Here is a 16,668-nt window from a genome sequence, read left to right as displayed (position 1 = left end):
GTGTCACATTCAGAAAATTTTGCAGAAGCTTTTCTATACACTTAATTTTGTTTCAAACCCAACACTGAAGAACATTTCTAGTGGGGCTAAGCTATTTGACCTGAAAAGTCAAAAGATAGCTTCACAGATAAACAACTACAGGTAACCAAGCTATTAGGGCTTAATGACTTGTGCTCAGCAGCCGAGGCACAGCGATCATTTGTACGCACACTCCCAGCCTGCTGCAGATATTAAATGAAACATGCTGAGTAAACAACTGCAAAGGTCTAAGAATTCAAAGTGAGTGCCTGTAAGTTGCATATGAGTTGCATATTTAGCAATTTTAAATATTAGGTCCTTTTGGGGGAGTCTAAATAATCACAACTAACACTACAATAGTGAGATCTTTTCCCCCTTGCAGGGTCTGCTCGTAGCCACGGGGGAGCTGTTATGGATCTGCCTCCCCAGCTGCCTCGGAATGAACCTCTAGGGATGTTTAACAGCCCGGAGTCTGGTCTGGGATGTTGTCACTAACCACAGTTCACAGAGGAACTACAGTTTCATCCACACCTTACCCTGGTTCCTAGCTATGTATCCTTTTGGTGGGTGTTTTAGGTACATCACCTTGTTACTTTTTGTAAGCTGGAGGTTGCTCTTTGTTGGCAAATCCTATAGGCAGTCTGCAAACAGAACGCAAATAGCACAGGGTGAATAGTGTTGGGTTGTACTGTCAGGTGCTCAAGTTCAGCTTTTAGAAATCTGGTATACGGTGCTTTAAAACGATGGGGATGAGAGGTCTCTCTACACATGAGATTTTTTGAAGAGCTCGATAGTCTGGGAAAGTCCTTCCAAAGTGTTTGATACTGGTCCCTGGATTTTCTAGGTTATGCAAATCTTAGTCAGGCAGAAAATGGTAGTTCTTATGGCTCAGATAACACCTTAATATAATAAAACTATGTGTCTGATACTGGGATATTCTCTGGTCCTTATGCTACAAAAATGCTCCTAGTTTTTGCAATATTTAATGAAATGCCCATTCCCTTGGTTTCGATTTTATTTGGAGTTCAAAATAATTAAAGTACATAGATTGCCAGTTCTGGCAGTTCCCAAACTCTGTGGTGTTGAAGAACAGTGAAAATTGACCTGCCCTATGTAATTCTTTTTTTTTTTCTTCACACAATTCGAAGTCCTAACATTTGATTTTGGAGGGAACATTTTCATGTCACAGAGACATAATTTGTCCAGTTTGTTTTCTAGAAAATGTTTGGTCTGCTTTGAATGTCAAATTTAAAAAAAAGGAATGTGGGAAAAAGAAGAGTGGGGTGGAAGAGAGCACTAAAAATTCCAAATCTTAAATTTCTTCTCCCTTTTTTTTTTTTTTTTTTTTTTTTGGTCAAAGAGGGGAGAAATACAAATAATACCAATGAGGCAAATTGTTTGAGAACAACTACACAGATTTTTTTTTTTTTAGACAGTTGTGTTTTTTCAGACAAAGAGATGAGACTGTTACTATAAATGAACAAAGGTTGATTGATTTTTTTGAAAGAGCTACAACAAATGAACACAACATATAATCTTTCAGAAAAATGAGCTTGAAAAAAATGTGAAGTGGCGTGACAAATCAAAGGGTCATGTTATCACAGAAGAAGATGCACCAACAAAATTGAAGCAATTGATTAGCAAGCATTAAGGAAAAATGGGACCCCCCTATTATACACGGTTTAACATACAGGCACTTTCAGACAAAATATTTTTGCAAGCACTATTGGTAAAGTTGTGCAGCTGTGGATGGTAGAGAAAAATACTGTGCTTATTAAAAGAACATTAAAAAAAAAACAACAAAAACACCTATACCTTGCCTACTTGCCTATATATTAGGAAATAAAATATCAGTCATGTCAAACTAGGAGCACATTTCATTTGAAGGCAAAGGAACAAAGCAATTCTGAGTGCAAAGAACCAGTGGATTTTGGTTAGCAAAGCTATTTAGATACAGAAAGTATAAAAACCCAGGATGCTTACATGTCTCTTAGTTAGACGAAGTAAAATCATAAGAGAGCATGCCATATAAATGGATTTACTGCTGCTGAGAAGGCATCTGTTGTTGAGGGATGTACACTAATTAGCAAGGGGAAAGATGTACCGCACTGCTGTGCCTGCTAGAATACACTAGACAAAAATGAAGTATGATGTAAGTTTTTCCAGGAGGAAAATCAGGAAAAGATCTTAATGATAAAGCAGAGGAACCTTGTTTACATCCTTCTCATATGAGCATTCAAAAGCTAAGATTTGTGGGGTGATTTCCTGATTGCAATTGCAGATCTTTCTCCACAGGACATAAAAACTGTGTGAGAAACTTTTTAAGAGATTAAAAAGAAATTAAAAAAATATTGAGGGAATAGAAATGGTTAATGTGGCAACAAAAGGCATTAGAAGCACTTGGCTTTCTAGAGTTATGATGGAAAAGATTGTAATGAAACTAAAGAACTTTTAAGAGTATTTTGAGGCAAATTAAATACAAGCTTGGTTATGAATTTAACTCATTTTTTTAAATCTCGCTATGAATATCCTGGTGATGGGGAGAAATAAATCTGTAATAATGCTAAAAATGCTGATAAAAATATCATTGACTGTCACAAAAAACTGAAGCCCAGAAATGCCTTTGACATTCAAGCCTGCAGCTGTTTCCATGTTACTAAGTTTTCTGTTTCTCTCTGACCACATATATTTCCCCATTTGCATTGTACAAAAGCATTAGTATATCTTGTACAGCAAGTGCATTATGTGCTACTATATAGTAAGTGCTGTGGCTTTTGTGGAAGCCACTGTGCTTTTGATAGCAGGCAGATGGGGAAAACTGCTACCTTTATTCTGAAAATTCTTCATAATATTGAACATAGCTAGAGTACAAGACAAATGCAAATCATAGCATGTCTCCAAGTCCTGGTGAAAAACATTTAAGGAACAGGATTTTTTTCTAGTTTTATCCAACAATAAAATAATCTGACTAAACACGTTGGTTCAGTAAAGTATTTCTGCTTTAAAACACAGGAAAGTCTTATCCTTAAAACCAATTAAATACTCATATCAACTCAGCTGGGGAATATTTGTCCAGCTTCTGTGCAAAGAGAAAACAGTGAGCTGATTATGTACTCTGCTTATTGATGTTATAGGGTATACTAAAGGGTAGTAATTTAGCTCGGTTCTGAATGTTAATTGAACAAAGTGCTTAAAGACACAGTGGAAAATCTCTAATATTTTTTTCATGAGTAGCTTGATGTTCCAAGAGTCAGTGTATCCCTTAGGACACAGAACCCATCTACAAATAAATACATTTTCTACTGCCTCATTTTAGAAATAGTAGTAAAGGCTTGCTGGAAAAATAGACTTCCCCCACCTCTGCCTGTTTAAGGGGATGACAAACTTCTGATTCACCCCATTCACTTCAGGACTGTTTTAATTTTTTCTCACAATCCTCCAACATGCCTCATGATTGCTACTTTTTATTGTATTACTGTATGAATCTGACACTAAGGCTATCTATGTGAAATTGAGCTGTCAAAAAAAGCATGTTATAGCATAGGAAAACCCAGGCTGTTTGATACAGAAAGGTAACTGATGCCTCAGAACGTGATTCAATTCCCTGGTTTTAGGCATCTAGTGCAGGAGGGAATAAAGCACTCCCTGGAACTGCCAGTCTCTTTGCACCAGTTAGAGAGTTCAGACCAGCTGATAAACACAGACTGTATGCCTAATTTTCACATTAATTCATTAATAAGCATCAAACAGGATGTTTCCATGACATCTGAGGATTTAGAGATATGTAAAAACCTGGCAGCTACCTAGCCTAGAAATTTATAACAGAAATAATATTCCAAGAATAATTTGTAACCAGGAAAGAAAAATAAAGTTTTTACATTTAACCTCCCTACCCTGCTTGGCTGTCTGGTAATTCTCCAGATCTGTGCAGCTGAGACACTTCTGCCCCTGGCAGCTCCTGATGTAGCGTAGACTTGTATAACAGATCAAATTTTGCACAGAAGAAAAGCATCTGTGATACATCTACACTAGAGCTCTGAAAACCTGCATAACTGCAGCTCTTACAGGGCACCACGGCAGCCTTTTCAAATACAAAGATTACAGCTTTCAGTCCAAATAGTTTGAGCTTGATTCCTTACTGAAAAGTCAGCTTTTTTTTTTTTTTTTCTGTAGGAATGAATCCTTTTACTGACAATGTAGGCAGTTGTGCACCAAGGGGATATTAGAAAAACATTTTTCTTTCCCTGTAGAGTATTTAAAGTTGTGTATCTTTTTGTATTTTTTCATGTTAAGTCCTGTTTAAGTCACTAAGACCTACAACAACAGTGGATTTTGGCTCAAGTCCGTGGAATTTAATAACTTCAAGTTTAATGAAAAGATTTTACTTGCAAAATGTTTCTAGTTGAACCAGATTAGAATACATCTTCAATTTCATGTTGCATGCTACACAAATCCCTTTTGTACTTTCTAATAAACTTACTACAAGGTCTTTTACTTCGCATAAGATAATCTCTTCTCTACATGCTTCAACACAAAAGTACCTAAACATTTTTGAATCAAAGGTTAAGAAACAAAATACATGATTAGATGATGCATTTTTCATTATTTTCTTTGAAATATTTTTCCTATTCAGCAGCTGTAACTCGATGAACAGCAATTTAAAGTAAGAGAACCACATTGAAAGAAGAATTTATCTATGAAATTTTAAGAATGATAGGCACTTCTCTCTTGCATGCCTAAGAAATGAGGATTTTAAGATTGCACACTCTGTCCATCCCTCTTCTGCTTCCATTTTTGCAGTGTTTTAGTCCAGTTTTCATGCATTGCAAAGAGGAAAAGAAACTTCTCTTTGCCTGTCATGAGAGCATGGAGGAAAGGGTTTCCTTTCTAACATTCAGCTTCTCTGCCCTCAAAAGCTTCATGAAGGACATGGACAAACTATATTAAACCAAAAATCAGTCACAGCAGTAAACAAAAATAGAAAAATTGTATTGCCATTGCACACAATGCACTTCAAACGCTGTGATAGAGGAGATATTCAGGCATGTGGGGAGGTGTTATAAAATACTGACAATATTTTAGTAGAAGCAGTTATGCAAATGTACTTGAAAAGAAATTCAGGCATTTTAAAACACTGCTTATGCCACTACAAAGACCAGACTTCACATTAAAGATTTTGTGGAAAAGGCATGACTTGTCTGAAGTTACTTACCAATTAATGGAGAACAGATATAAGACAGGATTTCAGAATTACAGTTGCAAAGTTTGTCAGAGCTTAGCCCTTTGCCTCAAAAAAATTCTCGTTTAAGCTTCAGGTGCACTGCACAAGGGTGGAAATCACTTTTAAATGCTTTTTCTAAGACCACAGTGAGAAAAGAATTAAGTCAGATTTCCAGAGCTTGAGCTTTGGATCAGCACAGCCTCAGTATTATGCTTTATGACTATAAGCAAAAATAAAAATTAAATAATAAAGGCCAGTTACAAGAGCTGAGGTCCTGCCTCCACCAAAGTCAGTGAGACTCTCTGGCAACATCTAAGTTTGTAACTAAAATTGTCATGGCCTGTTTTCTATCCCTGAGGACATCTGGCAGGTTCTGGCCCCATCCCGTCTATTAAACCCTCTGGCGTTTTAAAGAGGGAAGCACAACCAAGCCACTCACTGGAAACAGACCTGACCTGACTCTAGCTTATGGCTGTGCACAGGACTTTTTCTGCAGATTTGAATGACTGTAGAGCAAAGAATGCCAGAAACTATTTTAATAAATCAATAGTATGATTCAGTTCCAGTGCTCAAGCCCATGCTGTTCCACTCCTTAATTTATATGTTGCTGATGACCCTTGCTCTGATTTAAATCAATGGTACTTCCTACTTGCTCTAAATCATGTTTGCAAATGGGATTATTTTTAGCCTTTTAACCAAGTTTAAATCAAAGACATAAAGATGATCTGGACATATAGAAATTATCCCATTTTTATTGTGTTTCTAGTCATGAGCGGCTATATTGATTTTGTGATGGTGCACAATTTTCTAGCCCTATGTTTTCATGCTTCTTTCCTCAGCCTGCTGTTTGTGGTTCTGCTGTAGGAAATGCCTCTCTCCTCCTACCCCTTATTCAATTCTGGTACCACTTTGTCACCCTAGGAAAAAAAAAAAAGGAAAATTATCCACTAATGAATAATGAGATACTAAGACTAAACTTTAATATATCCCAAGTATGTAACAAAGCATATTAAATTTTGTTTTCTGTTGTGATTAGCAATTAAATATTTGACATTCTAGCTGTCCAGTCACCATGAAGCATCTGTCCTCTGCCTCAGGGTGGAATTCCTGAGGGGTGTCTGTGGAAGGTATCTACCTAGCAGCAGATCTATTTAGGTTTGTGAATCCTACTATTCCGAGGTCTTTATTGAACTGAAAAATTGTGTAAATACTTAAAAAAGATCTTTAAATAGGAAAAATATATACAAGTTATATGACACACACTCTGAAGACAATAATAAAACAATATGCTTTACTGACAATAAAAAAATGTAAGAAATGAACATAAGCAACCAAACAAATTGGAAGCACAACATTTTCACATGAGGTATATGTGACTCTATTAAGAGAATTACAAAAAAATGCAAGGTGCTATGATAGTCATATATAACCTGTACGATGGCTGAGTAACCAGCAGTCTGTTAAGCTTTTCCCAGGCTCTGGGAGCTTCCCCAGAAGACTGTCCTTTAATCCTCACCTTGAGATTATTGCAGAATGTGAAAGGAAGCAAAAAGCAAGTGAGCTAACAAGAATCTGAAGGTTCCTCATTTAAAATATGTTTGAAGAATTATCAACCCTAAAATCCAGAGGGTGAATTAATAAGAAATTTTTCTCTAATATTCCTTGAGTGTGATTTGGACATATCTGAGGGTGGCTAATGAAAATGTGCAATATCCAGCTTCTCTTGAAAAAAAAAAATGCTGGTTTTGAATTGCAGAACTTTTTGGTAGAAATGGAAGATTTTTTTAATAAACTAAGCTTAATTTGCTTTAAGTTTTTATTTACAGTATTTGGGGAGATAGGCTGTGTTTTTAATCACATGATTCTTAAAATGTTAAGTCTAGAGGCCTGACTGGATTATCAGTTCAGTACTGGCTGGTACAGTTTTCTACCATTCCACATCAGTGTTAAACTTCTTCGTATTTGAGAAAACAGCAGAAAAACAAAAGTGAAGGAATTCCATTATTCTCTATCATACAGATACTCTGTCACTTGTAATTGTTCCTGTTAATAACTGAGAACTGATTGTAAGAAAGCTATTCTAATTTTATGCTTTAATTTTTTGAATGTCAAAATCTCAGTAAATAAGAAGAGCTGAAAATAAAATGGAAAGCTGAAATTTAAATGAAACATTTTGAGCAAAAGCATGTTGGAGAAAGACTTCTTTTCTTTTTAAAATGTAATATAAAATGGAAAGAATATTTTTAAAAAAAATACTATAATGCCTATAAGTATTTATTTACAATTAATAAAAATATTTCTTAATTTTGCTAACTATTGTTTTAAACAGGTGTTAGCACTCCTACTATGCTTCCTTGCAAACATTAGAACCACAAACAACACTGGAATTGCAGAGTCCCTACTTTTAAAGTTAATTTCTCTGTGGATAACACTTGGCAACAGGTAGTCCTTATGGTAGGATCAAATCACCTACTTTAGGCACTTGTGCCTAGACTTTAGGTGGATAGATAATCACCCATTTAAAGTAAGTGCCTGAGGCCCCATTGCAGTCTGCCAAGACAGCTACCTACCTTAGTACCTGAGGGGGGGAATTTCTCTAAGTTTGAGCACTGAAGTTATGTAAACCCACTCCTCAACTGAGAGCTTTTAAAGGCACCTACCTCTTTTCCTTAGGATACAGTAACTTCAGGCTTTTATTTCAGCAGAACACTTTACTAGACTCTTAACATTTACGGAGGACTTTGACTCAATGGTTGAACATTAGGAAAAGTTTCTTCACCCAGAGGGTGCTGGAGCACTGGAACAGGCTCCCCAGGGAGGTGTCACGGCCCCAAGCCTGACAGTGTTCAAGAAGAGACTGGACAACACCCTCAGACACACGGTGTGAACTGTGGGGTTGTCATATGCAGGGACAGGAGTTGGACTCGATGATCCTTGTGGGTCCCTTCCAACTCAGGACATTCTATGATCTCAAAGGTGCTTTCCAACCTAAATGATTATATTAATTTGCTCCATATCCATTTTATCTAGGTTATTCTTCTTGCTTGACTTTTTTATTGCTTTATTTTCTAAAAAAAAAAAAAAAAAAAAAAAAAAGACTGATGCTGCCTCAAAACTGCACTTGAGAACAACTGAGACTTCTGTCACAGAAACCTGCAATATTTGATATTACTTACAGGGAATATGCACTAAGATTAAATGTTTTCCTTTTATATGATTTTTTCCATAGCAGGAAGTATTGTCTGTGTATATCAGAAGATGATTTCAGAAGGAATGTTAGGAATATGTCAAAAGTAGAACCATATTATTTCCTTAGCAAGGACAAAACCCACTTCACTTGTGTATAAGTCAGGGTTAGAGCTGTAGGAAAAAAAAAAAAGTCTTTATGTTTTGTTATGTTCACCCTATAGTGGGAGCATCCTCCTCCAAACAAAAGCTGTTCAGCCACACAGAGCAACACATCAAAGGACAGCGTCAAGGCAATCTATGAGTCAATAGAGGATTCATAGAAGCCTTAATAGATAAGAAAACCCTATGGCAAGTTTTTTAAAACTGAGGCTTTTCAGCAGAGACTAAAGCTCTTCAGTTGATCTACCATGATATTTAAACACATACTTAACATTACCTGGTGCATACACTGGGGCTACTTAATATGCTTAGAGTCAAGTGTGTGCTTAAGTCTTTTCCTCAGTCTGAAATAGAGTACTCAGTGTTTTGCCAGACCAAAACTCTCAGGCCTCAGAAGAACTGTACCATGGAACTATAACTTTTCAAACATATAGAAACAAGATAAAAGTTCAATTCCTACAGTAGTCTTCAGTAATTAGATCTTTTCTAGAGCAAAGGCTGTAGAAATTGTCTGTGAGCCCAGCATTTTTCAAACAGACCTAGAGGTCAAATTTTGGATACACACTTTTCAAATGTTACTCCACATTTCCATCTAATAAGAGGGAGTATGTATGACCATGACAGCAGAAATCAAAATTATACCACAAATATTATTGAATAAATATTCACTTAGAATTTTAGATAAGTGCTGAAGATGACAAACTGATTCAGTTTGGCTTAATATTAGTTAACTTATTGATTCAAAATGTTTAATGGATTGTGAAAACTCTTAAAGTTACAGATAACACAACTATAGACTCTTTATAAAATCACAAAGTTGCAATATTGTGCATGAAATAACTACTTTCTTTAAGAAAATAATTTGTTTTCCATAGTCACAACATATAATCTGATATCAGTTACTGTACATATATTTTCTTGCAATACTCTGACTGTCTATGAATAGTGGATCCACTGATGCCACTTTTGCTGCTATAAAGGAGTGAATACAGTGTAAAACTGCCGTCAGATCCTGAAATTCAAGTTCCTGAAAGAGGAAGTAAGAGAAAAAGAAAGAGAAAATGTGAATTTATATTCAGGTTTATAAACATCTCACATAAGCACAGAACAGACTAGTCAGCAAACAACAATGGACTTTAAGCAAAAATTTGAATCTTTATAGGGAGCTATAAAGTTTTAAGTGTTTGAAATAAAAGATGTAGATCCACAACTCGTTCACTGGCAGTGCTGCATGTCAATTTAGTTTTCATTCTGTGCTATTTTATTGTTTACATTTAACTCAGCTTGGTCAATGAAAACATTCAACTTGCAAGAACATTCAGGTATCACAACATATTTTAAAATGTTTGATAAGTTGAGGATGTTTGGGGATGATGCGGTGTCAAGTCACAGCCAAGGAGGGTGAGGAGGACTCATTCATTGGCAGCCTTTGAAGTAGAGTCAGATAAGCAAGATGGGAGGCCAAAGGCAGGTAAAGTCACACCACAGCCTGCACAGAGAAATATGGTTGGGTATGAAATTCATATGTCCTAATTCACAAGGAAAGGCAGAGTTCCTCCTAACCAGTTCTCAGATTCCCTTGACTTTTTGTAACAAATTTCATCTTCTGTGTACCAGTTAAATTAGGGTCTAGAGAACAAGCGTTATGAGAGGGTAGCTGAGGTAGCTGGGGCTGTTTAGCCTGGAGAAAAGGAGGCTGAGGGGAGACCTTATCACTGTCTACAACTACCTGAAAGGAGGTTGTAGCATGGAGGGTGTTGGTCTCTTCTTCCAAGTAACAAGTGATAGAATGAGAGGAAACGGCCTCAAGTTGCACCAGAGGAGGTTTAGATTGGATATTAGGAAAAACTTCTTCACAGAAAGGGTTGTCAGGCATTGGAACAGGCTGCCCAGAAAGTGGTGGAGTCACCATCCCTGGAGGTGTTTAAAAGATGCGAAGATGAGGTTCTTAGGGATGTGTATTAGAGGTGGGTTTGGCAGTGTTAGGTTAACAGTTGGACTTGATGCTCTTAGAGATCTTTTCCAACCTAAACAATTCTACGATTCTATGATTCTTTTTTCTAATCTCCCCAGACAGGAGTGATATTCTGCCACAATTACAACAAATATAATATAACAGACTTGTTCAATTTACATGATACTACTATTTGTGAAGTCTGCAGCTTGTAAATATATTGTGGGAACATGTGGGAAACTTCTTGTTTTGGGAAGGAAATTGTTTTCAGCAACGTGTTGGCTGGATAGTAGTTTATCGAGGCACACTCCATATGCTTGCCTTTAAACAAAAAGCAAGGCACTGGATTTCTGTTTTTCCTATCACAGTATTTTATGGTATCTTCTCAAGAAAATTGCCTCAAACAGAATACCTGGAATTCAAGGTTACTGTTCAGGAAAAGCTCAGCATCACACACTTTTGCTATCAAAGCCCACACATTTACTAGGCAGGAGTCGTTTTACTACTAAAGAATGTCTTAAATTGTTCGCTAGTATTTGTGGGGCATTATTTTGTGACTCTTTATTGGACATAAGTGGGAAATGTTTGGTAGTGGGGGGAGGGTCTCTGTGAGGAAAGGTTGGAGCTGTCCCGTGTTGGACACAGCCGGTTCCAGCGGCTCCAACCACCCACCCGTTGCAGGGCACGGCTGAGCCCCCAGCCGAGGTGGTGGGGCCTTGGGGAAAATGTATTTAAGAAACGGCAGCAAATGCCCAAAAAAGGTAACAAGGCCAGAGCAATAGGAGATACTCCATGGCAGAACAGGTAACACCCCCAAAGGGACCACAAGCTGTGGAGGAGCCATGCTGGAGTAGAGAGAGTCAGTAAGAAGCAAGGAGCAGAAAAGAGAAACAAGGAATGACAGAAAGAAACCATTACATGCTGACAATATCTGAGGGTTCTACTTCATGACGATGAAATGCTACTGATTTTTTTTTTAAAATTGCGCACAGTTTCTTTACATCCTTAGACAGATATATATTTTATTGTCTCAGGGATTTTATTTCCCACTAAGCAAATTTATTATTCCCAGACAAATGTAATTTTCTGTTACCATCTACTCTCTTCAGCAGAGAGTGACAATAAGCAGCATTACTGTACAGTAAGAGTAATAGAATGATATTCAACAAGCTCCCATGATGCACTCTTCACATGGTTTAACAGGCCTTACAAATGGCTTTATCTTCTGTGAAACATCCACAAAAACTACAGGGAAAGACCTGCCAGACATGGTAGTCTTAGAACAGAGAAAGTTTTGGCAATAAGCTGTCCTCCTTACAGTGCTTGCTCAGTGCATACCGATTCCTAAGAGAACAATGCTTTCAGCCCCTTGATCCTGCAAAGAATATGTTTATCACAAGTTTTTAGATGTGTGTAACAATCTGTCTTGAATGGGTCATCATCAGACAAGCAAAGTTAAACTCCTTCCGGAACCTGGAAACACAAGAATTTCTCAAACAGCTTTGAGAATGTGTTAACATAAATGAAATTAGTTCAAAAATTATCCTCTGAAATTACTCACTGGTTTTCTGACAACTTTCCAATAAAAAATAGATGAATTAAAAAACAATGCATAGCCATTTTTCATTCCAACAGTTGAAGTAATAAGCACTTTAAAACTAATTATTATAATTCAATATCTAACGGAAATTACAAACTGACACTTGCAAAATTAAAAAAGGACAGCATACACAAACCACTCCTAATTAAAAAAATAGGAGCATAAGCCAATATAGCTGATAAGCAGAATGTACTATTTCTTATCATTCATACCTGGTTAAATAAGGAGAAATAAGGTGAAATTGAGGGAAGAGGAAAAATGCTCCCATACTTCTGCTTTTGCATACTTGTTAGTCAACAAATTAAGAAATCGTTATCTTAAAAGAAGGAAGATCTCTTGAGAACTTGTATCAAACTAAGCACTTAGGTAACTGGCAATAAATGGCATTTGGTTGCTGAAGTAATCATTTGGGCCTCACACTCAAAATTAGATCTTGTTGTGAAAGAAAAATGAAGTGTGAATGTGGTTAAAATCCTTTGACAAATTTAAGACCATGTTATCTCTATTCTGATTTTTTGATGCATAAAAAAAAATCTACTTTTTCTATTTGGATTGAAAGTTATGAAGCAAGTATGGAGATAAGTTTCTTAAAATATATTTTAATGACAGTAGATGTCTACTGTAAAATTAATACAAAATTAATATAAATACTTTCAAAAAATAGTGCCATTGTTTAACTCTCATTGTCTAATTTTGTAAAACTAAGATTAAATACACACTCATGATTATTACTGAAATATTATAGGCCTCAGTATATGATTCTGTATAAGTTCTTGGCTCAAGTCAAAGGTCTACATCTCCTGAATCACTGTCTTTAAAAACAATACATTCTAAAATATAAACCCACTCCATTAATCTTGGATTTGCTCCAAAATCAGCTGCAATAATCCAACAATTTCACTTCAGTTTCTGGCTATTCTGACACTGAATAAACTCACTGAATGCAGCCAAACCAGTTGAGAGAAAAGAGCTTTTCATTTCTCTAGTCTGATTAATCTATACATCTTTATCAAGATAAGCAATCAAAGGTAACCTAACACAGACTGTAGGCAGGATTTCAGACTGCTCTAACAACGTTACATGAAGAGTTTGGGGATAAGAAAAAAGACAGGAAAGTCTCATCACCGAGAGTCAGTCCTTCCCCATGTCCCTACTGCAGCACTCTCTGTTTCTATCAGAGTTCAAAGGATGATCAAACTGCAATAGTCTCTTTTGCGTATCTGAGAGAAGATGTCCCATCTGTTGTGATTGATCTTTCGAATGCTAACAGTAGTTGTTGAAAGAGGGCAGTATTGCTAAACCTATGTTTTATGTGCAAACAACACTTTGTTTTCTCCAGTTAATACTGCACGTCCCTCAATCAGAAGATTATTTTCAAGAGTGGTGCTAGTTTTTGAAGTTGTTATAGAGCTGGGTAGCCAAATAGGAGGCATGCAAGCACTCCCCAGGCAGTTTACCAGTTGGTTTGCTTCCCTCATGCTCCGTCATGTCTTCACTATTTTATGTCAAGTTATCTGATCATCTGGAATCATAAAAGAGGAGCATAAATCTGGAGGTGTCCTCCTGCAGGGCTCGGTTAGATTTGGTCAGCTATGGTGGTATCAGAGAGGTGGGCTTCACCTGAGGCCTCATGCCCCAGAAGCTCCCAGAAATGCAGCTGATCACAGTAGCATTTGACACAGGACACCTCAAATGGGGGTGAGGCTGTGGTGCTCAGGATGTCTGATCTTGGCGCTACCTTCACAATCCTGAAGCTGACTGGTCAGACACAGATGCAAAGCAGAAGTTGGGGTTCAGATTTATGCAGGCTCAGGGTAGACTGTGCTCAGAGAACTGGTGTCCCAGTGGTGGATTAGCTTGCATGCAGATTACAACAAGGAAAGGGGAAGAGGACTGGGGATTACTTTGGAAATATGGATTGGGTAAAAGATAGGGATGGCCTTCTGGCTTGGGGAAATGCACAGATGCAATGTGTCTCTTAGCAGGAGACTATCTTGAATATGGTTTTAATGGTGGAAAGTTGGTCTCTTCAAGTTTAGAATGTAATGTGATTTTTTTCCTAGAAAATAACATGAATGGCACTTCTTTCAAGCAGATGGATTGTTCTGATGATTTTTTTTTAATTATTTTTTAAAGAAACATTTATTTCCATTACATACAGATGACTGAGTAATTGATCATTTTATTTGCTCTATATCATCTAACACCACCCTTCTGCTTACCTTATCCGCGATTGCTGCTTTTTTCTTTAGTTAAGATTGTCAGTTTATTTTTTGTGTAATTAAAATAATCTGTGCATGGCTAATATTTCAATAAACAAAGCTATTTCAGTTTACTATATGTATCCTAGTAAGTGAATGAAGTACAATGAAGGCACTAGAAGGAAGACAGCAAGAGATTAAAAGATTGAATTAAAGCAGTGGGAGGACAAGACTGAAAAACTGCCTGCTGGTCCTGAGAATATAAAAAATGTGCACACTGCACTGACCTCGATCCTTATATGTGCACAGCCAAGTAAGAAAAATCTATGTTCTTGTTTTGTCCACCACCTATGAGAGCTGGATTTATTACATATCATAAAGTGCTTGACAGGCCTGTTGCATCATTACCACACACACACTTAATTTTATTGATTACTTCTGAGAGCTGTTGAATCACTGTTTGAACAAGACATGAGCCTGTTTCACATAAAAGGCAGATAATGGAGACACTGACAGATACTGTTTATTAGTTGTTGACAAGAGCACAACTATTACTACAATCTTCTTCAGCGTATTATTTCAATCAGTTTGAAATAATAACCATATCTTTTGTAAAAAAAGAACAGATAAAGATATCTAGGTTTTAGCTCCAATCCCCATGGAAGTCAAAAAGGGAAAGGAAATTAAAATTCAGCTTTGTATCTCAGCAAGTATACTTGGGCTTGGTTGCCATATCATGGTTGAGAAGAACAAATGTAACAGTATTATACAGCTTGTTAAGACTGTTATAAACACACAAAGATAAATCATCAGCTAGGGTATGAAAGCTTCTTCAGCTATAAACTTTTATCTGCCCTCCTCTTTGTGACTGTCATTTGCATAAAGAAAGAAGGACAAGTTAAATTTTGCTCTTACTCTGCAAACATAAGAACCAGGTCCATGATGCCAACATGCAGTGCCAGATGAATTGCCACTTTATCGGTTTACTTAAGTCTGTTAACAGTGTTGTACAGGGATCTGGAAGATTCAGGTGGCTTTTCACTTTCAGCTTGGTGATGCCAAATGCCATTGTCTACTGCTAAATCAGGAACACTTTTAAATGTTGCCTTGGCACATGCAAAATTTGCTAATACACAAGAAACCCATTTGAAAAAAGTTTTTCTAGGCGCAGCCAAATAAATTCACCTATTCCGGCAAAGATTAAAATAAATTTCCAACAACAATCAGACTGTCCAATACTGTCACACAGGCAAAGTCTTAACTCTTATCTACCATCATCTTGCAAATGATCAAGCGCTACAAGATGTTCATTAGTAAACTGCCAGACTTCAGCAACAGAAGACCCATGTTAATAAAAATGCAGAAGGGCTTGAGTGCTAGATTATGATTTACTGATGCTAGAGATGATTTCTGCTGTAAAGAGAGAGCTTTGCTTGTGCTCTCCTTAATTTGCCATATCTCTTGACAGTACTTACATGGAATAAATATCCTCTCAGGTGAATATAGTAAATATGGTTACTGACCTGTCCTTGATCACTTTCCTGAAGTTCTCCTGTTCTAAAAAGAACAGGATTTGCTGCAAAACTGCTGCAGAGTCTAACTGCAAAATCAGATCACGTTATACCACTGTACCACTGTGAAATTACAGAAGAGCTGAGGCTTCAAGTCAGTGAAGAAAGAATACTGTAAGCACTCAGATAAATGTGCAGGGATCCTAAGTTATATGTGTGACAGACAAGAAGTGTAGGAAACCAGCATCATGTAGCTGAAGCTTCAATATGGCTCAAAATTGTCTAGCGACACTATGATCTCTTTCTTTCTTTAATGAAATATTTGAGACCAAGTTAGTAGAAGAGCAAATGCAGTGAAGAAAAATAAACTCTCTTTCCGTTCTTAGGGTGAATAAATTGTTAAAATATAATTCCATCTTTGCCACAGACTATAAAAGGAACAACAACAACAAGATAGAAGAAAAAGGAAATGCTCAATTAAAATATGCTTGGAAAAAAGTTTTATTTTCCAGGTACAGTTTAGCTATGGGAGATGAATCATCAATATGATCCTGGAAGTATTAATCATTTTTTTTTTTTAAAGCAATCTTGAACTTTCAGTGTGGGTGTCATGTAGGTTAAAAATATATCCTATTACTAAGATTACTTGTAATTTCTCGGTACTGACTTATTTTGTTCAGATACATAAATGCTATACAGCTTTGCCAAATATAAAATGTTTTTGCTGATATTTACCATACCGGTTTTCCACAACAGATTACTTTTCAAGAGAAAATTTTAGCCAAAATGGTTTACAGATTGCTGAGACACTGAAA

General features: G+C 36.7%; 1 protein-coding gene across 1 annotated transcript in view; it reads right to left on the bottom strand.

Moving 5' to 3' along the window:
- Window positions 1-9,482: 9,482 nt before the first annotated feature.
- Window positions 9,483-16,668, bottom strand: part of SNTG2 (syntrophin gamma 2) — a gene marked incomplete at both ends in the record, with an annotated part of 248,656 nt that continues 241,470 nt past the window's right edge. Inside the window, one exon of the mRNA XM_082048487.1 lies at window positions 9,483-9,614. Coding sequence (XP_081904613.1) covers window positions 9,483-9,614 — 132 coding nt within the window. The remainder of the gene's footprint in view (window positions 9,615-16,668) is intronic.

This window comes from Streptopelia decaocto (assembly GCF_964273445.1).
Source record: "Streptopelia decaocto genome assembly, chromosome: 3".
Classification (NCBI taxonomy): domain Eukaryota; kingdom Metazoa; phylum Chordata; class Aves; order Columbiformes; family Columbidae; genus Streptopelia; species Streptopelia decaocto.
The sequence above is the reverse complement of the archived record's forward strand: the minus strand, read 5'-3'. Positions and strand labels throughout refer to the sequence as shown.